Source organism: Pipra filicauda, unplaced genomic scaffold (assembly GCF_003945595.2).
Source record: "Pipra filicauda isolate LSUMZ 115617 unplaced genomic scaffold, ASM394559v2 scaffold252_size1811890_pilon, whole genome shotgun sequence".
Lineage (NCBI taxonomy): Eukaryota > Metazoa > Chordata > Aves > Passeriformes > Pipridae > Pipra > Pipra filicauda.
In genome coordinates, this window is record NW_024104368.1 from 205,964 (window position 1) to 229,462 (window position 23,499).

The 23,499-nt window shown below is 41.1% G+C and overlaps 1 protein-coding gene across 4 annotated transcripts in view; it reads right to left on the reverse strand.

Annotated features, from left to right (window-relative positions):
* LOC113993519 (probable E3 ubiquitin-protein ligase HERC3) overlaps positions 1 to 23,499 on the reverse strand; it is a 48,573-nt gene that overhangs the window by 5,129 nt on the left and 19,945 nt on the right. For 2 of the 4 annotated variants that reach the window (XM_027731752.2, XM_039382067.1), the window contains exons 5-22: positions 22,763 to 22,984; positions 20,316 to 20,407; positions 19,165 to 19,295; positions 18,312 to 18,472; positions 17,748 to 17,824; positions 16,886 to 17,010; positions 16,280 to 16,339; positions 13,846 to 13,957; positions 13,147 to 13,336; positions 11,278 to 11,441; positions 10,638 to 10,751; positions 9,337 to 9,360; positions 9,161 to 9,250; positions 7,202 to 7,372; positions 6,429 to 6,572; positions 4,984 to 5,150; positions 3,830 to 3,896; positions 1,979 to 2,061 (exon numbers count right to left, since the gene is read on the reverse strand). In XM_027731752.2, coding sequence (XP_027587553.1) covers positions 1,979 to 2,061; positions 3,830 to 3,896; positions 4,984 to 5,150; positions 6,429 to 6,572; positions 7,202 to 7,372; positions 9,161 to 9,250; positions 9,337 to 9,360; positions 10,638 to 10,751; positions 11,278 to 11,441; positions 13,147 to 13,336; positions 13,846 to 13,957; positions 16,280 to 16,339; positions 16,886 to 17,010; positions 17,748 to 17,824; positions 18,312 to 18,472; positions 19,165 to 19,295; positions 20,316 to 20,407; positions 22,763 to 22,984 — 2,194 coding nt within the window. Of the gene's footprint in view, positions 1 to 1,978; positions 2,062 to 3,829; positions 3,897 to 4,983; positions 5,151 to 6,428; positions 6,573 to 7,201; positions 7,373 to 9,160; positions 9,251 to 9,336; positions 9,361 to 10,119; positions 10,267 to 10,637; positions 10,752 to 11,277; positions 11,442 to 13,146; positions 13,337 to 13,845; positions 13,958 to 16,279; positions 16,340 to 16,885; positions 17,011 to 17,747; positions 17,825 to 18,311; positions 18,473 to 19,164; positions 19,296 to 20,315; positions 20,408 to 22,762; positions 22,985 to 23,499 lie in introns of those variants that run through there. The other 2 variants (XR_003542661.1, XR_003542662.2) reach the window with 2 other exon arrangements.

Genomic DNA, 23,499 nt, shown 5'->3' on the forward strand with positions numbered 1-23,499 from the left:
CTGGGACATGAAACCACTGTGTGTGGCAGCATCATTTTTGCCTGATGCTTAAGAGCAGCTTCCACCTGCACTCAAAGGACAAGTAGATCAGAGAACAGCATAGAATACAATACCTCAATCTCTAGCTGAGGACATCAAAACTGAAAGAAATATTTTGGCCTTTTGGTGGAAGAATTCTCAACACATACACTATGCAAGAGCAACAAGGGATAGGTGAGAAAGTAAAAAAAGATATAAGGAAGCAGACTAACAAAAATGAAAACTTGGAATAAGAAATCCTATAGCAAAGGAGGAGTTATTTTCCAGTGCATTTGTTTTATTGTAATTTTCCCAATAGTCACCTGAGCATTAGGGAAATCCAAGCTGATTAAGCACTTAACTGTTGCTTAATACCTCTCCGGCTGTTACGGTCATGAACTCTTTTTCAAGAACATTTTATGAACTCCAAAGTAGAGAAGGAAAATACAGGCATTTCCTACTTGGCATTTTTCAGTGAAAGCAATCCTGTGCATTCTTCAGTTCCCAATGAACTTTCCTCATATGGAAAGGGCAGTGCCTGGAGACGTGCACACAGCAAACTACTCAGGCTACAGGGACAGCAAATTGGTCCCTGGCCTCTAAATGTAAAGTGGAGGAAGTCATGAAGCACTGTAAGGTAAACTGACAGCCATGTCTAGACTTGGATTTAGAGGTTAGCTTGAGTTCAAAACTCCAGTCAAGATGAAGCAATTGAATTTTGGAATGTTAAGCTGGTGGAGCTACACACTAGCCTTTCTCCTTAAGGATTTTCTTCTCATGTTTCCCATCCTGACTTAATAAACAGTTGCAGAAGCTAACCTGGGTGCTCTTCCCAAACATTTGCTCAGCTAAAATCTTTGTACTGTATGGTATATCCTTTGTACTGTATGGCATACAGTAGAAAAATGGCTGTTTTTCTCTTGAGTGCATGTGCCCAGCCTAAACACCTAAAGGGTACTATCACTGCCATTTTCATCTTTCCTTCGCTGTTGCAAGGGTAAATTAAACTCTCCTCTATTTACCTGAAGTCCATCTTCTCCTTGCAGGGAGCCAGAATTACACTCCTTCATCTCCCTGTAGGTTTTGCATGGAGGCAGCTATTTAGCTGTGCCACTGCACCATGCTGGGCAGTCGTAAGGTAGGTAAGGAGGTAACACAGACAAAGCTTCTGTTACAGCAATGGCTTTAGATGGAATCAGAACCCTTTTAAATAATCAGATTAATAGGAAATTACTTCATCTCCAGGCTTCCAGCAAGGTCTTCAGCAATCCTAGCACAAGCCCCTAACCATGCTGCTGAGTAGTCACTGGATCACAATGTTTTGCCAGCAGAGTAAGAATCTGAACAGTGCTTCAAGTAATAATGGCATTTATAGAAATCCCATTACAGGATTATGAGAAGAAAATAGTTCAGCAGCTGGAAAAAAAAAAGGGGGGGAAATGGTAGCTGTGCTAGTAATAACTCTGGGGTGTTCAGTCAAATGGAAAAGAATCCAAGTACAGTAGGTCCTAATGGCTGTAATCAGGGATGGTGGTCAGGGTGTACTCAAGGGAAAGTGTTTCCGGCTCCAGAATTAAGAGTATAACAGATTCAGTTTTGTTGGTCATGTACAGTTCCTGTCTGAGCCATCAGGGATATTAACCTTCAAGGGCCAAAATCGTACTGCAATCTCTACTTAAAATGAGAAAACCGCCAAGGGTCTACATGAAGGCCTTTTATAGGGAAGATGTTTGTCCAAAAGTGTGTGGGACATTTTCCAAACATGGGTTTGGAAAGATGATGAGAAGTCGCTTTTTGTTCAAGTGCCACTAGTGCCTGGTACCTTTTGAACAACTGGTCTTAGAATTTATTTGCAGTGACTACTAATTCTCTCCTGTGTTTCACCTCAGATAAGTTTTCTGCAGCATTGCACCCGACTTCACCACAAGTATGAGTCCATCCCAACGTACCCTTCGCTTACCTATTTTCCTTCTGCACTATAATTTTATCTCCATCTTCAATCAGGTTCTTCTGCTCTGTCACACCATAGCTTTCCCTGCAGATCTATACAAAACCAGGAAATCAATTTTACCAGAAGTACTTTCCAGGGCACATGCCTACAGTAAGATACAGAGTTCTCTTTCATAGCTGATGACTGGCATATAAAGGGTGGGCCAAAGAAAACTGCATATGCAGAAACTTCTTTTCTCTGCTCTGTGTAGCACACCTACCTTCCATCACTTATATTTGCTGTAGGACTGCTATTAAATCTAAATGTGGACTCAGAAAGGAAGTAAAAATCATTCTTTTAGATATACTTCCTGTGAAAAAAAAACCACAAGAGATTGATAACTAAAAACCTGATTTTTAGCTAAGCCCACAAGCTCTGGCAATAAAAAGGACTCCCTTTTTATAACAGAAACTCAGTAGCTTAATTCATTTGCTCTCACTGGAATATGACATGACCACAGACATCTTCCTGCTTTTGCCTCACCTAAGATGGCACCAGTACAAACCTATATTTTGTACATTAGCTGGTTACCCAAAAAAATTGAAAAAGGGTCAATTTTCAAGTTGCCATTCACAAAAGAGCTTCTGATTTTGACATGCAAGATGAGTTATTAATGTCAAGGTTTGGGACATCAGTTATTTATTCATGTCAAAGTTTTAGCAGATATATCTGTATGTCTTTATATACTATGTAATATACAATGTAAGAAAGAAAGTAAGAATGCCCTTTTGTGTGAAAAAGAAAATGGAGAAAAGTCTCTTGGTACCTCTTCAAAGGTATCCTTTTTTACACAGTTTGCATTATCATCACTATGGCTTCATTACCTCATCCCAAATTACAGCTCTGTTTTGCAGGAGACACAGTCAGATGCAGGTCTGACTCACTTCGGAGATAAGTCTGATCTAAGAGTTTATGTGCTCTCATTCATGAAACAAGGAAATGGACACCACTTTCCTAGCTCAGCAAGGTTCTTCACAGTGACTAGCAGTTTCATGTACCTTGTTTTTACCCCAGGGCAGGTCCCAGACAAAGAGTCGAAAACCCCAATCAAGCTGATGAACCCACCACTCACAACCTGTTAGAGCATTAGGACTTTGAAGCAAAGACATTGAAACATGGAAGGCCTTACTCTGCTCAAGTCAGCGGAGAACACAGCTGGAGAACAACAATGTCATTTCTCTTTGTATGCTCTAAATGTCTGTGCGTGTTGAGGGCCGTATCTGATATTATAAAGTTTATCAATATTGAACTCTTAATTTCAGGGAATCTCTACTGTGTAACAGAAACTATTGCATCTAGGTTATTAGCTATTAAAAAAAAGTCCTTTTACTGCTGCAGTACACAGGAAAGCTGACTACCTCAGCAAGTCTCCTAGCAACAGCCTCCAGCATTTTGTTCCCAAGAAAGTCTGGCCAAGTACACACACTACAAACTTTCAAGTTTAAAAAAAAATATTAATATTAGGACAGCAAGGGAAATTCTAAACTGTGTTAGCATTTCAAGAATTGACCTAGTGATGTCAAAACCTAACTTCTATTTTCAAGAAGGATTTTGGAATTCCCTCTCACTATCTAGCACAAGAAGTTAGCCACTGGCATTTAAGGCCTGTCACAGTGACAACACAGTTATTTTGAAAACCACTCTGCTTAATCTACTTACTAGCTCAGTTTTCAGGACCACATACAAAAGAACAAGGAGGGGCTGGCAGCAAAGAACATTTTAACATTAACATGGGGTATGTGGTACAGGCGAGTACATGAACAAATAGACAGGCTTCAACTGTACCATAATCACAGACATGATATATTAAATGTATCTTACTGTAAAATTCAAACAGAATGTCTCTTCCACATCTTCCCCAGGGTAATCTAAAAGTTGCTGAAGACTCCTACATAACAGGTAGGGAAAGAAATGAGAAAAAAAATCAGATATTTAAAAAACCATACCTCTAACAGGGAAAACAAATTCAGCAGAAGTAAACAGCATCATACATCTGGGTAACAGGATTGCGAAAGAGAATCTGAGTCACCCCAAATGGTAAGAAAGAAATATACCTCAAGTAAAGAGATGTTTTGTAGGAAGCAGGATAAATGTCAATCCATTGAAATTATCAATACAGTCCATGCCTACTTAGTACATGGATCACCTTTAACTGGATTACATTTCTAGTTCTTAAGTTCTAGTTCTGTTATCACCACACAAAGGTCTGAGGGAGTGGAAGAAGAAAGAGTGGTGGATTATATCTGTATCCTCATCATGTAAAAAATACTCTCCTGTCCCTCAAAATCCTGCTGCTGTCTTCCCTGGCATTTTATCTCATTAATGTAAATACAGCTGTTCTTTGGTGCAAACAAATCAGATGGAAACTCAGAAGAAAAAAACTAAGATAGCAGTCAGACAGTGGGATCTTGACTTCTCAGTGTCAGAGGGAACCAATATCCCCATGCAATTAGACAGAAAGATTTAAGACACCATTTAGAAAAAGTAATTTTTTCACTCTATTCAACTTCTTCCTGGCATGGGAGCAGGTCACAGCTACACTGGCTCAGGGATGGGACAATTCACAACATCACATACAGTTCCCACCCGGGGCTACATCAAGAGACACACAGCAGATCTAACTCGAGCCTGGCCTGAGGGAAAGGTTGAGGCTGTGATCTGGGATCATGCATGCAACCACCCCTGTTCTCAAAGGGGTGTGCTAGGTATCTTTTGGCTATGCTGATACCCAGTTTCAGGGGGTCAGGAGGGTGGGAGACTAAGTAGATGGATCCAATAGCCTGTGGGAGAGAAGTCTTACATGAAATTCACCACCAGCTCATATATTTCACTATGATCACAGTCCCCCAAATTAACCAGTCACTCAGAAGGATCAGGAGATGTTTTATTGATCAGTTTTTACCTAGTTTGGCATTTCTTGTTCTCAGCTGGATGGTCTCCCTTCCCAGAAAAGCTGAAAATTTTGTTTTTCATACCTTCCTTCCGTAGGGGATAGCTCCTTCAAATCCTCTAGGCAGGGCTTCACATTCAAGAGTTTTTTGTACAGAGCCAGGGGAAAGTGAAGGTCTACCACTGTGAAATTGTATATTGCAAGACCACATATGATGCCAATCAAGTGAAACCAGTTGTGTTCTACAAAACACTGCAAAACCACACAGAGAAATCCTGATGAGACACACTGGTGCAATGCACAGTACTCTTTCCTCCATGCACTAAGATAACAGCCTTTGCTTTTCCAGCTGGGACAAAATAAGAGAGCTCCCATCAGGTCCTGGTGTTGTTGTGAATTCCTTGCTGGAGTGTGGCACAGAAATAAAGGTTCAGAAACCATGTTCAAATACTTTTGTAAGCCATGGTTAGCTGTGGAAACAGCAACAGCAGCTTTCCATCTTATCTGCCTTTTATTTCCTTTTTACCTACCTCTGCCTTTAGACATTAACAACAATTCTTTCCCTATCACCCACCCTATTTGCAATTAAAAGCTTTTCCATAACCACAGTGCCACCCAGGCAAATATACCAGCACAAGTGTTGGCATATTGACCTTCATTTCTTCACATATTTACTCTCACAGTGTTATGTCCGTCACAGACTGGCTGCCTATGTTTGTTAAATGTTCCAAGTATGTGACTCATTTTCAGTGCTGTCACTATTCTTGGTGTCAAAAGACTTGTTTTGTAGCACTAACATGAGGAGTGGTTGCTCTATAACATTGTTTACAAGTTACAAAAGGTACCATGTAATTTCCTTCCTTGTAAAATATAAATAATAAATTAAAAAGAACCCCACCAGGGCAGTTACAACTTAGGGGAAGACTGACAACACCATTTTCCATCTTGCTACCTAGGAAGGTGAAGAAAAGGACATAAACTACCATCTCCGGCATAATGCTATCTGACACATACAGATCTTGCACTCCAAACTTTCCCAAAACCAACCACCTTCCACTAGAAACCACGTGTTTTGCTGTTTAAGAGCTTCCTCACATAAAGTCTTAACAAGTTTAGATCCTGAAGGCGATAGTGATGCATGACTAAGTGGATTGGTTGCAATTATGTGAACAGCAAGGGAGGCACAGAATTCTAATGCCATTACCACCTAAACCTCTCGTTCTGTACAACAGCACATGACAGTCACATTCAAGATAACAAGAGTTCTATTAACTGTCATCTGACCCTTAATACAAGTTTTATTATGGGATAAGAATAAAGAGAAAGAGCCAACTCCTTAATAGGCACAACCGTTGCCATTCTACTAAAGTTAATGGACCTATCTACACTGACTTAAAATAGAGTTCACACTGTATCATGGGCGGAAAACAAGAGGAAGATAATTTCTTTCCCATAGTTTTCCTCTAACTTCCTTGTCATTTAAATGCAGCATATTATTTCAACCTGCATGTACAGAGGGCAAAGGCTTACCGTGTCTGAGAACCACAGCAGATTTGACTCTGGGTAGTAAGTGAACATGCCATAGATAGGGTTGAGGAGTTCTTTTAAAAGCAGGAGGAAAAATTCCTTTGTCACTCCCCCAGCATCAACAGCTTCCTCACCATCAAAGATGACCTGTAGAAAAAGCAGGTCAGCAACAGGGATGCAGAGCTGAAACTGAGCGAATCAGACATCTTTCTAATTGGAAGCCATGCAAAGCAATTTGTCCAAAGTGCCCAAACTCACTGCAACCTATGAGCTCGTTTCAGTGCTCTGCTTGCAGGGACAGAAAGGCAACAGGGGGTGGGAAATCAGATATTTTGAAAGTGTTTAACTCCTCGTGCAAATCATAAATAACCACCTGTTGTACCAATAACCAAAGCAGCAACATGATAGCAGCTACTGAACACTGTAGCAATCTCTCAGAGACAAAACATGTCCTATTGGAAATAGCCTGTAGAAGGGCAAAACAGACACTGAATAATATCATAGAAACGTTTCCTCCCCTGCCCCTTGTACACTAGACATACTGAGAGAAGAGAGTAAACCCTCTGCTTGCAACCTTGTAAGCTGCCTCCTGTCAAGACACCCCAGGAGTCAGAAAAGAGAAACACTCAACCTTTGCCTTGATTAGATCAAGTGTTCCTGTGTGCTCTACCTACGCAGAAGCTACTGTACACTGGTGAAGTGGTAATGTGAATGGCTGAAAGGCTGCAGAAATGTTTCCTGGGTGAGAGAGTGCTAAAGATACGGGGAAAACTTACTTTAAGAGGCTTTTTCAAATCAATGTCTGAATGGATGCTCAATTCCCTTAGAGCATCACCAACTAAGTTACTCCTGCGAACATGAAGTACCAGGAAAGGGCTTCTGGCCAGCAGAGGCTCCAGTGTGAGAAGCATAAAGACATTCTGCAAATTTGCACCATTTATTGCAACCTGTAAATAAAAAAGAAAACCAGCCACTGCTCAACTTCTTTCTTCCTGTGAAAGGAAAACAGTTAACAAATACGTGCCTGGTGTTCCTTTCTGCGTTACGCTTTTATTTTGGTTTCCCCAGGGTTCAAGAATCACATGCTCACTCTGCACAAGTGTGAGTGCCTGTATGCCTACAGGTATTTCCCACGCCATTTTCCATACCAACACGTTTTGAGTCCACTGATCAATTCACCAAGTTTGAGCAACAAAGAGATCAAATTCCTGAATGTTTTTTTTACACTAGGCAGGTGGGTGGTAAGAAGATTTATTTATGCTCTTACCAAGTCCAGAAACTAAGTGTGAACACACCCTGAGAAGAGGCAGAGAGCCCATGAGGGAAAGCTGTGCTACAAATACACCAAGCAAGGAGACAGTTGACAACTGCATCTGGCAAGGCACCAGGGAACCCACCACATACAATTCAAAGCCCTCATCCACGTGGATTTTCTGGAGTTGGGCAAGGCAAAAAGTCCAGTCAAAGCTTTGGCCACATATAGCATACTTTTTTCGTGCACTGTCCATAGTAAATGCCAACTTCACATTTGAAAATTCAGCTTCAAAGTCAGTTAAACCTGAGACAGAAGTCCACCGGTAACTAGGCTTCCTCCATTCCAGCACTCACAGAACTACTGGTTTCTCTGACCCTACGTGGTTGCCTTCCTTAAGATCCTACCTCTGGGGGCAGCAAAACCTTTACCAGTCTGCTCTTCTGCCAAGATAAGGTTGATACCCTCCTCTCAGCAGTGCACTGCTCACAAACTGGGCAGCTGAAAACATATGCAGAAGGGTGACAAAATGAAAGCAGTAGAAGGTGCCTGTAGCGTCCGAGCACAGGTCAAGCCTCTTCTACCTTGCTGCAGGCTATGTGCCCAAGCAGCCACAGAAGAGCTAAGAAATGGGTATTACCTGGAACCAGCACCATAGCCACAAGTAACTGTGATGAGGTTTCCACCCTGAAGGAATCTGACAACCAAGGACCTCAGTAAACTCATTTCACAAAGGATGGAACTAGTCCCAGACCCAGCTGCACTGGAGGAAGGGTCAGTGCCCAGTGCTTTGCCTCTCTCAGGAGGCCCCTGCGTGAGCGATGTCTGGTGCTGGGACATTTACACTGGAACAGAGGCCAGCTGCCCTTGTCACAGCCTGGCTGTGAGCTGGCTTGGCTGCCACCTACAGGGTAAGGGTGCTGGAGCTGAACACCTCCTGTCAACAGGCTCTCCTGGAGGGCCTCAGGTCTGTGCCCTTCATGGCAAACAGGCAGGTGGGCTGCTGCCAACAGCTCCTGCTTGCAACCACAAACAGCATCAGCAGCTGGTCTTCAACACTCAGTTCATTGTTAGAAGTAACAACCACTCCTGCATTAGGCAGAAACTTGAAAAAGTGTCCACTTACCAGAAAGTTTGTCTAATTCTCCAGTCTTACAGCTCCTCTAATAGAGACCTCACCTTATTTCTTATCCTTGGACTATCATAAATACAAAATTACTCCTTCCCTCTACAGTTTAAATTTCCATCACATGCACATCTGGCAGTTCTGATGTTGCCAAACATTTTGAAGTGAAAAGACACCAAGCACTGCCTTTGCAACATCCAGGGCAAAGAGGTTTTCCAGCTACTGTGCTCTCCTGTATCGTGGAAACAATAATGTGATGCACACACCAACTCCCAGCTGACACCCTTTCCAGGCAGGCACCATTGCAAAAGGCAGAGAAAGAAATGTGGCAGGAAAATTGGGAGAGAGAATGATTACCTGCATCTGTAGTTCTGCATCTGTTTGTAACATCTTGGTCTTAGCCTGAGCATCAAAGATGAAAGGATAAGAGCAGAGAGTCACAGCATCCTGCAAGAAAGGCAGGCAGATTAGTTCCTATCTACAACTTTCAGAACACTTCTCTAAATAAGAGTAATGAAAAACAATTTTCTTACCTGCATGATAGATGGCCTTACTTTCTGTGAAAGAAAAAGAGAGAGATGAAAATCTTTCACTCCTTCGATTTTTGTTTCTTGTATTTTTTTTGATGGATTCATTCAAAGGTGACCCAAAGTAAATTTTTCTCCTCTTGGACCAACAACCCATTTTTTTCCTCTTAAAGAAAAGCATGGGAACTTCATCTCAAGAAAATACACACGTCTAATACAACACATGAACATCAAACATTACTAAGAGGACTAACTGGCATAGAAGCCTATGTTAGCCTACTATAGGTGAAACTTAGGAGGAAAACCAAAAAAACTACCCCCAAGGCAGAAACCATATGAAACAATAGGAGACACCATAAGGTCAACAACATGGCAATACAAGAACACCCCTGCAATGCAAGTTACTCATCATTAGCCATATCAACACATCTTTAACTCTTTTTAACTACCACTTACATAAATTCGAATCAGTATTTTATTGTTCTGCTCACTAAAAGTAAGCACACAGCAGCACTACTTAAATGATGGAAAGCAGGGGGTGGGGGGGACAGCACACACAACATTTAAGAAGTCCATAAAAATTCACACAAAAATTATCGCTACAGTCAGGTTTTAGTCTTGCAGCATCTCTGGGCAGTTTTTTGGTGTTTTTTTCACACTTGGAATTCCTTTCCTTGCTATAATAACTAAACTAAGGGCTTGAATATGCTATGTGGGAACCTGGTGAGATTATTTATCTCCTTTCTTACAGATGGGAAAGTGAGACATAAAAGAGGTGAAGGGTCTTACCCAAGATCACCCAGCAGGTTACTGGAAGAGCCAGGAATAGAACCCACATCTCTTGAGGCTTGGTTCAGTCCCCTAGCCAGAACGCCACTGCCTCCTCTTACAGAGCAACATTTTAAGATCACTGGCTACATTATTCACAATACCTGCCTAAACAGCAGAAGTAAAGGGTAAAAATTATAATTTTAGAATACAGGACTTGGCTCCTGAGGTCTCGATAACATTAAAAGGATCCAGTGACTGAATTAATCCCCTTGTGCAAGGAATAAATGAAATTCGCATGAATAGTCAGAGAGACTGTTGCAAGCGTTATTAAATATTGTTAGCTCCAGCTCTTCTGACAGCCTTATTTTTAAGTCAATTTTGTCAAGCCACCGAGTACTCAAATCTGAGAGATTTAATGTACCGATGCCCCTATACTGAATAGATTACACTCTCATTAAGGATATAGAAAATACAGATCTACAACCAGAGGCACAAACATGGACAGCTATTTCATGACTATACATAAAACCTCTTACCATTCCAGCCTGATGCAAGAACCACATGAGATAATCCTCCTGAATGTCCACCAAGCTGGAAATCTCAGGGATATAAAACTTATCATATTCCACATGTTTAACCTTCTGATTTACCTAGTGAAGAAAGCAGATGGTTTTTAACATATGGATATATTCACCACTTCTCTCAGAACATGCAGATTTGTTTTCATAAAATCAATTATAGCAGCTTGCAAAGAAAGGACAGAGAAAGTCTTGCATAAACACATGGTCTCTTATATTTTAGTACAAACCAAGAAGAATCAAGGTAAACCTCTTTCTGACTTATTTTAGCTCCCTCTCCTCCTCACACAGACTACCCAGCAACAACACAGTGGTAGCAGAGACCACCAAGAGACAGGTATTTGTGATGCCATAGTGCACACAGTCTGGTGGCTCAGCAGCAGCACTCTTTATATTTCTAGTGTTTGAGACAGGCCTAAGCAACCTTCAAGCACCTCAGATTAAGGAAAACCACTAATATCTTTCCTAAGTGGTATCTTGGTGGACAGTGACACAGCTTACAAGCCAGAGACCATGACCACTGTTACCCTGACAACTGGCAAAGGGCAGACAAGACTGAATCATCTTGAGCCAACACATGCCCAGGCTTTCCCCTTACCTTGTGGAGTTTCTCCAGGAGTCTGAGAGCAGCTGTAATGTAGCTGCTGAACAGGACTGGAATCAAGAGCGTCTTCCTTCCACTGAGGAGGTAAACCACTGCACCTTTATACAGGTCCACTAGCCTGAGGAAATATCTTGGGCACACTTGAGACCACCAGTTATCTGGAAAGCAGAGGACATCAATATAAACCTGAATTAAAGGCCAGAGTAACCCCTAAATAAGAGGTTACAGCTGAAAATAGGGGAATACACCCAAAGACTCTTTCGAAAAACTTCCTTATTTCTGCCCTAGTTGTAGGAGCAGGAAAGTGAGGCAGAGTCATCTAGATACCAGAAACTGAAAAGCTCTTCCCTTTCTACTCTCATACAACCACCCTTGTCATTACCAAGCCCAATCCCTGATCAGTGCAAGAGCCTGAATTTGAGGGTTTTTACCCCTTAATTCAAGTATCAGGTATTCAAGATACCGTGATCTGGTGGGCAAACAGTTGTCTCTCAGGAGTGATAAGAGTTGCCTGGGCAATTCTCTGCAGTACCACATACTTTTCTAGCAGATGTTAGAGTGTGTCTCCTGGCACATCTGCACTAAAGGTCTAACCTTCTCTAGAGAGGCTGATTTCTTTCTTGCCAAGGATAGGTAACCCTTAACTCTCCTCTGAAGGGACCCTGACTATCAGCTTCTTTGCTAGAACCAATCCACCTGCAAAGTAGAAGCTGGAGTCCAGGACGCCATCATGTCAACTGTTAGAAACAAACACCAGTTTATCCTCCCAAGTGTCAACACAACAATAGATTCTGACAGGTAAAATACAAGAATCCTCTACATTTCTGTAAGCTAAACATCACAGAGGACTACTCTGTGGAGGAAACTTGGATCCAAAACCTCTTTGAATTAAAAAAAAAGGAAAAATAAAAGAAAAATATCACTAAACCTCAAAATAACTTTACTGGAGTGATGCTTCTGGAGGTCTGAATGCATCACAAGTATTTTACATGATGAGATGTAGCACAAGACAGCCTTAAGAAACAGAGTAAGCTAACAGGAACAGTAATAGCTCAACAAACATAAGTCACGATCATTAAGCAGCATATGTTCTGTTTGGCTCAAAATAAGCTCAGGAAAAAATATGAGAAATTGAAAGACTCAGAAGTGGAAGAAGAGTTTACTGTTCAGCTTGATCACAGACCATCAACACACCAAGATGTGTATCCCACATCTTATAAAGGACAAAATAACAATGCTATATTTAGCATATTCTTTTATTTACCTTATACAGAAAGAATATTCTAAAGTGAACAATATCTGATTAAATTTAAGAAAATAAGATCATTTAATCTTCATGATACGTAAAAATCTATATTCCCACAGAGGCATGCAAACTTATCTGGAATTGAGCCTCTGAATATAGGTGAACTAGAGAAGGTAAATTAGATTAACCCCCCTAGTAAGTGTTCTTTGAAACAATATTTTACTTCTAAATTAAAACAATTCCTGAACTTGAATTTTTTTCTCATTTATCATCCACACCACCATAAATTTTATATGCTTGACATTATTGTAACTAACTTCCCATCTCTTACCTGCATGACACATTCTTAATTTCTTCAGAGTTCATGTTTAAAATTCAAATTCTAATTCTCTTACATGGGAACAGAGGTTTCTGGGGGAAGGATTCCTAGAGTTGTTTTGTTTCCCAGATGTTTTTGAGGAGACTGCTTCATAACAACACTTATCACAAATTATACTCAACTGCTGCCACTAACAGTAGACCCAACACAAACTGGTGACCGAAAAATCCTAAAGGGAATACTTTGTGTCCCAGTGGGATGCTGAGAGCAACATGGATTCTAAATGACAGATTCTTACCAAGAACTTTGCTGGGGTTGGTATCTAAACGCAGAATAGCCATTGCTAGAGGAAGTGTTAGAGAGATATAATACTTGGAGTCTTGGAAGGGTGGGAATTCAGGGAGAATCAGATAGATCCTCATTGCCTCGACATCTGGTGGTGAGCTGGACAGCTGAGGAATCAAAAAGCTTTCAAAGCTCTTGAGTATCTAGAGGAAAACAAAACAAAACAGACAACTTATTCTGGGTGATAGAGCACCTACAATGTAGATGATGTTTAAGAACTGATGAAATGGTCAAACCCTGTTTTAAAAGTCAAACCCAGAGTGAAAAAACCCAAAGCTATAAATATAGCTAAAAGCAGCAAGAGGAACGTATACGCTTTTATCCCACAGCTCTGCACTTCTGAAAGAAATTCTCTAAGTTAGAATAAATTATGCAACCATAAAGTACTTAACTCCTGATAGATACATAGTAATTATTTACAAGTATAACATACACAGAATTAATTTCAACAGACATTCAAGTATTAAGTGCCATTTCAAAACAAGTCTTAGAGACATATTCTGAGAAGGTCAAAACCAGCCCAGGTCAATGGAGAAGTATCCACTGATACCGTGAAGTGTCTTCCCCAAAAATGCTGCTGGTACTTCCATGTTAGAGAGGGATAAAGCCTTAATTTCCCCTCTGAATATCCAAAACCTCAGAAGTGCATTACCTGGTCTAGGAGAATGGAGTGCTGAGAGTTCATCAGCTTCTCAAACAGCACTCTGGTAGAGTTCAGATCAATCCCTGGGATCTTTGGACTGGTTTTAAAATGTTCATCGATTCTTTAAAAAAGAAATCACAGACAGACAGGCGTAAGTTTAAGGAAGAGACACCATTATCCACGTACTGACGTGGTTTGACAGCAAGCAATGGACAAATGACCTCTAGGGAATTCGTAAGGCCAGCAACAAGGCAGAAGTTGGAGTCTTCTTGGTAAAAACAACTCTCCCTTCTAAATTCCTCTGGGCCTTGGTTAGGGTTGGGATTCTCGCAGAGAAACACTTTATCAAAGTCTTTGGTTTCCCCAGGACTCCTTCACTGACTTAAGAGTCCACCTAGACAGGCTGGACTGCTTAAAAAAACCTACCTGGTACCTATTGTATGTACCAGGGTGCTCTGTGCTGTCTTCATACACGCAACTGTTACAGCTAAATCTGCTCCATCATAGTCAGTAAGAAAAGGAACTGTCATACAAGAGGACATCAGACGAGGGTTTTCAAAAGAAAACATGAAGATATTCAGAGTAGTAACTTTTTTGGCAATTCCTCTCTCAAAACTTTCTAAAACTAAACAACCACCACAATCAAAACACAACAAAGTTGAGAATAGCCTTTGCATGGTCTTTAGTTGTAACAAACATACTGTCCTTTCTGCTGTGCTTGAAAGGCTTTAATTTGCTCAGGTTACTTGTGTAAGAGGGATAATGAATGCAAGCCCGTAGAAGACAGTAGTCCAACAGCCAGCCCTGGCAACACCAAATGTCCAGTCCAGCAGGTGAGTTACTCAGCTGAGCATCAAGAGCATGATCAGCATCTATAGCAGAGGCTCTCCCCACTGCTGACTGCAGTACAGCTGCACATAAACCCTTGCACTTGCTAGTATAAAAAGGTCACTGCTACAATTCCACTGACCTTAAGGATTTCCCAAATCTGCCACTACTCATCCAAGACAGCACTGTATTAGACACTCTGAAGGAAAAGGTAGCTAATAAAGAGGGGATGCATTTGTCAGTTTGATGGTGTGACTATAACAAAATGACAAGCTAAACATAGCCTGCTGTAGTAGAATGGCTGTTTCCATCACAGCACAGGCACCAGGCTGGAAATAGCTCCCCAGAGACACACTGTGGTACAGAGCACTTCAGGCTGTGCCGTGCAAAAGTAGTACTGAGGCAGGCTCGGTCACACTGCCACGGAGAAGCTGCTCTTCCATCTAATCCTGTGCACCACAATGCTGTACTGCAAACAGGCCTATACGGCGTTAGGATACCAGAGGGATATACTGGGGTATTTCTATCAAGTGCACCGTGAGGTAAGACTTCACATATAAAGGTACAGATAAATACAGCCTCACTTCAGTGAGGCTTCAGAATTTATCATTAATTTGGCCAAATATTTTCTGTAAAAGTTAAGCCTTGCACTTGCTAGGACATCGCTAAAGTAGAAGAACAACTGCATTGGGGTGATGAAGTCAAACTCCACTCATTTCCACATTCAAAGGAGATGTGAGACTTTAAAGTGACTCAACAACTTGGATTGAGTCACCTCAGTGAGTGTTTTAAACCAATAAGACCAAACTCTCCTGATGCAATAACATGCTGTCTTGTCACAACCCTAGGAGTAGAAACCATTGGGCAAGCAGAAAAACACAAGAATAATGAGTAAATTGTTTTCTTTTTAAGTTGTTCTTGGAATATATTATGAAAGATTACTCAGAGTAACTGAGTTTTTCTTCATCTAGTTACAGGTCATTTATTCATCACATCACCATAAAAATTTCTCCTCCTCCCCATCTTATGCTGTTACCTCATCAGTATTTACAGACACAGCCAACACAAGCATTCCCAACCCACAGCCTTTCACTCAGCTATGTATACCACATCCTTGTCACCACCTATTGTTGGTTACACCCATTTGAAATTCCTCCTTTTGTAAGCAGGATGTCACCCAGAAGAAAAGTGATTCCATGCTGCCCCAGGTGTATTTTCAAGAGCAGCCTGTGCTGAAGTGTCCTTCCACATGCACCAGCCCCCACCAGTTAACTCAGCTGGGTAAGAGACTATTCAAATACCTGGCTTAACTCATTTCCTTTAATGTCATATTCCTACCCCTCTCTTTTAAAGATGATGATACTCATTTTGTAAGGAAAAATTACAGTTGTGACAATTCCAAGAAATCTGTGCCTTATAGTACACTCACCATGCACTTTCTTAGACCATTTGCCTTCCTTACCCAGGTCTGACCAGCCACCTCTTTAGGGGACACTCTCTGCCCCTGTCTCCCATCTGATCAAAAAAAATCAAATCCCACTGCAGCAGTGAGCGAAGTAAAGGGAATCCAGTCTGCCTCAAGGGAAAGCCACACTTCTGGAAGTTTGCCACTTACTTCTTCTCCAAGAAGCTTCCATTCCAGCACGCAGCTGAGGACAGTATCTGAACAACACTACTGTTTGCAGCAAGAAGACAAAAGAAAACAGAGATACAGGTTAAGAGTGGATGTCCCAGCAAATCTCTTCAGCTCTCTTTCCTTCCTTCTATGGGAAACAATGTCAGGGTCATCCCTTCAGAGGCACAGAGGGCAAGAAGTTCATTCAGGATCATGTAATGTCCCTCTTTGAAAGGAGTGTTAGCAGTGCCTCTTTTCCACCTATGCTGCCCTTCTCATGGCAAGCATACTTGGGAAGGAACTTAATCAGTCTGTTCACAAGTTCTTGCTGCTTTTCATGAACTCTAAGCACACAATGAAAGACAACTTTAGAATCCATTTCCCACCCACCATTTGCAATGTTGAGACAGCCTCAAGTTCGTCTGGTTTTGCTCAGAAGCTCTCACCTGGCAGCTTTGTGACTGGCAACTGTCCTCCCCTTGGAAATGACCAAGAACCACACTTGAAAAGGTTGCTAAATTTCAAGTGAAAGCATGGCACGGAAGCCAACAAGATTATTTCAATAGAACTTTCAACAAAAGGCTTGTCCAGTGCCACAATACCTACTTGACAGAATTAGAACTGTTCTTTTCTAAAAGCTTTTGCCTCCAGACATCTATAGTTTCATCATTTATTAAACAGGTGTAACGTGTTTCATTTATGGTCCGGAAATCATCAGCAGGCAAGGAATTCTGTGAGAAGATACAGATTTCAGCAAAGACAAGGCTTGTAAAACAATTCCTACCTATCCATAATCTCTGTTTTAATATATAATTGATAGCTTCCTTAGTGTGGTCTCTGAAAAGGTTTGGTTAGGAACTTGTGGCATTACTAAGAAGTCCAAAAGGGAAGGCATGAAGAGGTATGGAAAAAAACCATCATTAAATATATTTTAAAAAGAGGAAAATAAAAAAATCATCTCCCTCTTAAATATTGCCCTGTATAACTACAGGCTTACCACATTAATTCTAGAACTATTTCCATGACTCAAAAGTGTATGTCAAACACTTACTGAAAGAAAAAAGAAGACAAAAGCTGAAAAACCAAATTAGCACTGAGCCCTCTATCCCGCACAGCTTGACAAAATCCCAGTGTATGTGGTTCATGGCCCTACAACACTAATCATGCAGACCCCAATGCCACAGGTGGAAAGCAGCCCTTTGCTTCCAATATGCAAAGATTGGACTCCCCTCCCTGCTGATCAAAGTGAAATCAGGATCATCCCAATGGCTTGGATGTGCCTCTAAAAGGAAGGCAACTTTCAGCCACTCCTCAAGAGCTGTAAAACTGTCATAGCTGGCAGAGTTTGTATGGCAGAATGGACTCCAAAGCAACACTTCAATTTCAAAAGATTCTAGTAAAAACAAAAGATGCCTTGTGAAGGCTGGGACAGAGGAGCAGACTTGAAAAGATATTTCATTTGTTTTACCTCATATTTGGAGCAAAGCACAAATGTTTGGTCTCCTCCAGAGAAGATATGTTTAACAATATGATATTTACAGGCATCTGTTGAAGAAAGACACAGTTGTGTTAGAGGCTGATGAATGCAAGTCCCTACTGTGCTTTCTCCCCCACATTTGCACTGCCAGTACAACTACCAGGAGCACCTGGGTCCTCTGAAGGCCAGGCTGAAATCAGCTGGAACTCAAGCACTGTAACACTTTCTTGAGAAGTACACAGGGTCTGGCAGGAAGGAAAAGTTGTCATTCTTAAACTGCAGTAGGGGCTTTAAAGAGAGAACAAAGCCTTCAGAACTCAGTATTAGTACAATTTCTGAAGTCTCAAGATTGCCAAATGCTGAACTCTGCCATAAAAAGAGAAAAGGGAGATGGCAGACATTAAAAGAGAGAGCAAAAGGTCACCAGTAATTTCCATAGTGCATTTGGGGATTCTTTTGCTATTTCCGGAAATTTCACGGAACAATGTTAAGATGTCTTTAGACAGCCATGGGTGAAATGAAATTATTTATGTCCAAATTGTGCATAGTACATACCAGGTTTCCCTGAGAGTTGCCCATTATGAGCTGCCCAGTGACCCTTGACGGGAGAGGGGCACTTAACATTGCAAGTGTGCCCCGTTCCCAGCTGGCCTCTTGTTCCACAGCCAAATGCATAGATCATTCCTGAAGAAGGCACAAAGGCTAAAGTGTGATGTCTGTAAGAGATGGGTACAAAGTTTGAGCCTTGTTTAATAATAATAAGAAAAGCCACACTAAGAGGAAAAAAATCACTAAAACCAACCAAATAAACAACAAACAAAAGCCAAACAAACAAAAACAAAAAAAGAAAAATAAAACCAAACCAACAAAACAAAGGCAGCCTAAAACTTACTCTCAGTTCCCCTAGGCCAGGCGCTGTTGCCAAGCAGCATCTTTACACGAGCACCAATGCTCAGTTTTTGCCACCTGATGGCACCAGTTTATGGGATGGAGCTCTTTAGGTGGAAACGACAAAGAGCAGCTTGTGCCAGGGGTATCAGGCTCACAGTATTAGCCTAGCCGTTTGCTAAGCCTGTACAAATCAAAAGCCAACAACACACCACTAGTGTTACTAACTCACTTTTCATGAAAGGGACTGGAAACTTGTGACCAAATGGGCTGCTGCTTTGAACTCTTGCTGAATTATTAAGATGGAAAAGTATCTTTTACAGGTAACAGCACAGGGTTCAACCCCAACTAAAAACCAATCTCCTTTAGAGGGCCTTAAAATTCTCATGGAAAGTAAAATTTAATTTACTTTAGTTTTGACACAGAGAATGCAGAAGCGAGACTATTCCCCCTATCTACATGACTCAGTATCAGCATTAACCTCCACCAGAGAAAATTTCTGACTGCACAGAGGACTTACCTGCCACAAGCAATCTGGGATACTTCACTGCCCATTAGCTCAAGAACTCTTCGGGGGTTCACTTCATCATTCATGGAGTCATGTCCCAGTTGCCCGCAGGAACCTGCACCGAACGTGAACACCCCTCCACTCTGTTAGCAAATCAAACAGCATAGTCTCCATTTAGGGACTCATAACCCAGCAGTTAGGGACTCATGACCCAGGGACTCATAACTCCAGTTTCAGTATGAGCCCAAGCTTAGGCAGAGAATGTTGGGGATTTCCAAAGGATTCAGAAGAGAAATTTGGGTTCTGCTAATGCAGCTTCCAAATAAGCTACCTTGCCACCCATCAGAAATGAACAGAATTATCTTTATGTATGTCTAAATTACAGAAGTTTCCCTCCACCATCACCAGATGAATCTGAAATCCCAGCAAGGTTTAAACATATCTGAGCAGCCAATACTTTACACACATCTCTGTCAGCTGCTGATCAAAAACACATTGTGACTTTTTTCTTTAAACATGAGCTTCTGCAGAACTAGTCTTCTACAATGGTGTTGTTCCCACAAGGATCCCAAAGTCAGCTATTAAATTCATTTTACAGTGGAAGACACTGAGGCACCAAAACAGGAAGCAACAGCTACAAAGTGGAAGAGGCAAGGCAAGAACTGAGAAGTTATCTTTCAAATTCTAGCCCTCTCCTCTGTTCACTGAGCTATACACCACTTGGAAGCAGCAGGTTTGGAATTGTAAACCTCTTGTAAATGCTGAGAGTGACTGTTTCATTCAAACACTCATTCATTTTGGTTTCCATCTTACTCTGATGCACAGTATCACTCTGTTTTCCAACAAAATGCTATTTTCACCCCTTTGGATGTGCATGTTAAATTTTTTTTGCTCAAAGCTAATTTCTTTAAGCAATTCACCTGTGTTTTGCTATTCATTGCCACAGTTTATTAACATCTTCATCTTCAAAACCAGCAAAGGATCATGTTGGCGATAAATCTCAGAATAAATAATTAGGCTATACTTTCCACTTAGTTTCTTTTACTGTTGTCGGAAGGAATACAGTAAGTCAATCTGTTCTTTTCTACCATTACTCAGGAAACTACTGTGAAACCACCAGGCAGGCAAGACAGCAGTCAGGGTTCCCAAGTTAGCATCTTTACCTTTGTCAGGACTGCTGTGTGTTCCTCTCCACAGCTGATGTAAACGACCTTCTGAGATCGCAACAGCTTCACATGGCAAGGGGATTCTCGGTCTGCATTGAAGACAAAGAAAATAAAGAAGCTGTTTCATAAACACAAACCTACATGTCTGAGAAAACCACTGGCAGTCTGACTTTCAGACTTGGTCTATGAGCACAAGGGAAGCTTAAACAACAGTGGTGAAAAAAACCATGTCCTTGAGTACTTCACTGCCACTTTTCCTCTCCAATTCTTACAAGACTTGACTGACTCAAACAAAATTGTCCAGAGCAAGAATAAAAAAAAATGTTGAGAATCTTGTATAAACTCAACATGCACTTGCCATGTGGAGATATGATGAGTGCAGCCTAGCTACATCCACCTTCAGCTTCATGCCCCATTTCAACTCCTCAGTGATGACTGCAAACGTTTGTTTCCAAAACCTTGCTTAGACCTTTTCCACGTAGAACAACTCTGACACGTAGGAGACACTTGTGCAACACACATGACAAGCTGAATCCCAAAGTGTATTTAAATACCTAGCCTTCCTTCTGCTGTCATCCTCTAAGCAGATCCTCCTACTTGCAAAGGCTAATCACTGCCAACCATTAAGTGATGCTCTTCTCCTTCTCTCTGACATTCCTAATCATTATAAGTGCATCTCCCGGGGATGAACACAGTAAGCAAGGTTTTACTGATGTAAAAATAAAAGCTAAGCATTTCAAGGAGCAGTAGGCACCCCAAAACAGTTAGATAATAAGGGGAGCAGCTGTTTACTTTATACCAACAAAACCTCAGGTTTCTATCTATAGAAGTTGTCCACTTTTTAAGATTCTCACCTAAGGAGTTATAAGGTCATATTTCCATGGATTTACAATTGAGAGCAGATTTCATTTACTTTTTTCTATATTTTACCACTCTGATCTTTCTTTTGACAGGAAGAACACCTACCTCTACAGCATAATTGTTTACATAATAAGTGCTGCAGAATCCCCATATTTGTAGACTTCACTATTCATGTTCACCAAGTATAATTCACACTGTCTTACCGTGATTCACTTACCATAAATATCACATATTTACTACAGTGCCACGCACTGAGGGGTAAGCAGAGTATGATCCCTGGCCAGCAACGCCCCGTGAGCAGATAACTATTCTGTGCATTTAAGATTAGCCCCATGTCAAAGCAAGCCTCTCATATGTAACCTGCAGCTCTGTTGAAATTAGAAGGAATTACCTGGCAATCTACATGGAAAAAACACTGCTGCTCTTACATTAGATCAGCTCTAGTTTACATACAGTATAAGAGAACAGACCTGTAGCATTTCTGAGAGAAGACAAAATATGTTACAAGTTTTACAAGTGTGTTTCGTACTCCGAAAAGCGTGAAGCAAGACAAAAACATGCATACAACCTATTAACCTCCTTTGCTAAACTACAGGCTGGTTTTTGAGTAATTGCTTTAAACATGCTTCAGTTGGTAAGGTGGGCTGTCAAACTGCTTCATTTCATTATAGATACACAAAATGTGAGGTAACCCTTTGCCCTTGCAACATAGTGTTTATATGCTATTGCATTATGTAACGTAACAATTACAAGTATATACATCTTGTGTACTCACTTATGCAAAATAAGTTATCTGTGCATGATAGGTACCACATCAACATTCAGCAACTATGTAGAGCTTAAAGCTATTCAGTAACTATGCAGAAAATGATAAAGAGGTTGATTTGAAGCTTCGAAGAAAATCTCCCATTCATTTGTTTTATTGCAAAAAGTTAAGAATGTGTGAACAACAAGCACAGGAGATCTGGGCTTTTCAGAGTAGCGGTAAAGTCATATCTGCTCTTCAGCCTCATTTATAAACCTATCTTCAAGCCTTTTGATGGCTAGGCTCCACTGAACATGGGCACCTGAAAAAACTGCCATTGTAGTATGTGTCTGGCAAATTGTGCAACAAATAAACTAGAGAGCATTTTACAACGTGGAGATATTCTGTGTTGCCATCATTTTTTTGTATACAGATGCTCACCAGTCAAAAATTACGTTGGCAAACAGGAGCATGGCTTCAGCCTGCTGTTCTTCAGGGAGAGCATTTGCTCCCCACCAACTTCAAACAAAATATGGACAAAGCAATTTTGAGAGGAGGGAGAAAGAATATGAGCCCTTCCTTTGATGACTGCATGTTGACACTCACACTCGAAAGACCTTTCTTTTTGACCCTCCTTCACTTCCCCAGTAGGGGAAAAAATGTGTTCTGTTCCTACAAAGTATGAAAAGCCTTTGTAGAGACAGAGATTGTTTCTCTGCTGTCTCATCCCAAGAGGAGCATTACATATCTACTCACTAAAAATACACTGTCAATGCAAAAGGAGACCCTAGGCCAAAGTAGTCTATCCTTCTTTCACCTGGGAGCATAATTTTCATACCTCGTTCATCACTCAGTCCCAGCTGTCCTGAGCTGTTCTTCCCCCAGCCAAACACAGCTCCTGAGAGAGAAAGGGCAAAACTGTGGGCTCCACCTGCAGCAACCTGAGCCAAAGGAATCCCATCAAGAGACTTGACACGTTGTGGACTGGCCTGGGAGGGACATTCTTTGCCCAAGCCCAGCTGACCATAGTGGTTCTGGCCCCATGTAAAGAACTGGCCATCTAAAACAAAGAAAGAAATAGAATGGTGAGTAAAAGCTAGTCAACAGAAAAGCAAGTTTGTCAAAATGAACAAGAAACAGTGCTGGAGGCTTTGCTCCCACCCAAGCCTCATGATAAAAAAGAAATAAAATAAAATCAAGCAAGACATTATTTGCTCAAATAAAAGCACAGCCTGAAGCCACCAGATAAATAAACAGACAAGCAACTAAGTGCAAAATACAACATACAACTGCTGTAATTTAAACTGCAACAAAGAACAGTCCACATGTTACACAGAGAAGAGTAATAGCCAAAGATAATTTCAGCATAAAGACATTAATTACACACATTTTTCTATATCAAGATTGAAAGCTCTTAAATGTTCCTGCCATTATTCACCCCTGAGAGAGTGGGTGGTCTGTGTGTAATGCTTTCTTTCTTGAGAGTACTGGCGACGCTTTTCCTCCATATTCATCATACCTGATCCATTTTATAACATCTCATGTGGCCTGAAAGCAGTCAGGGTATGGGATGTC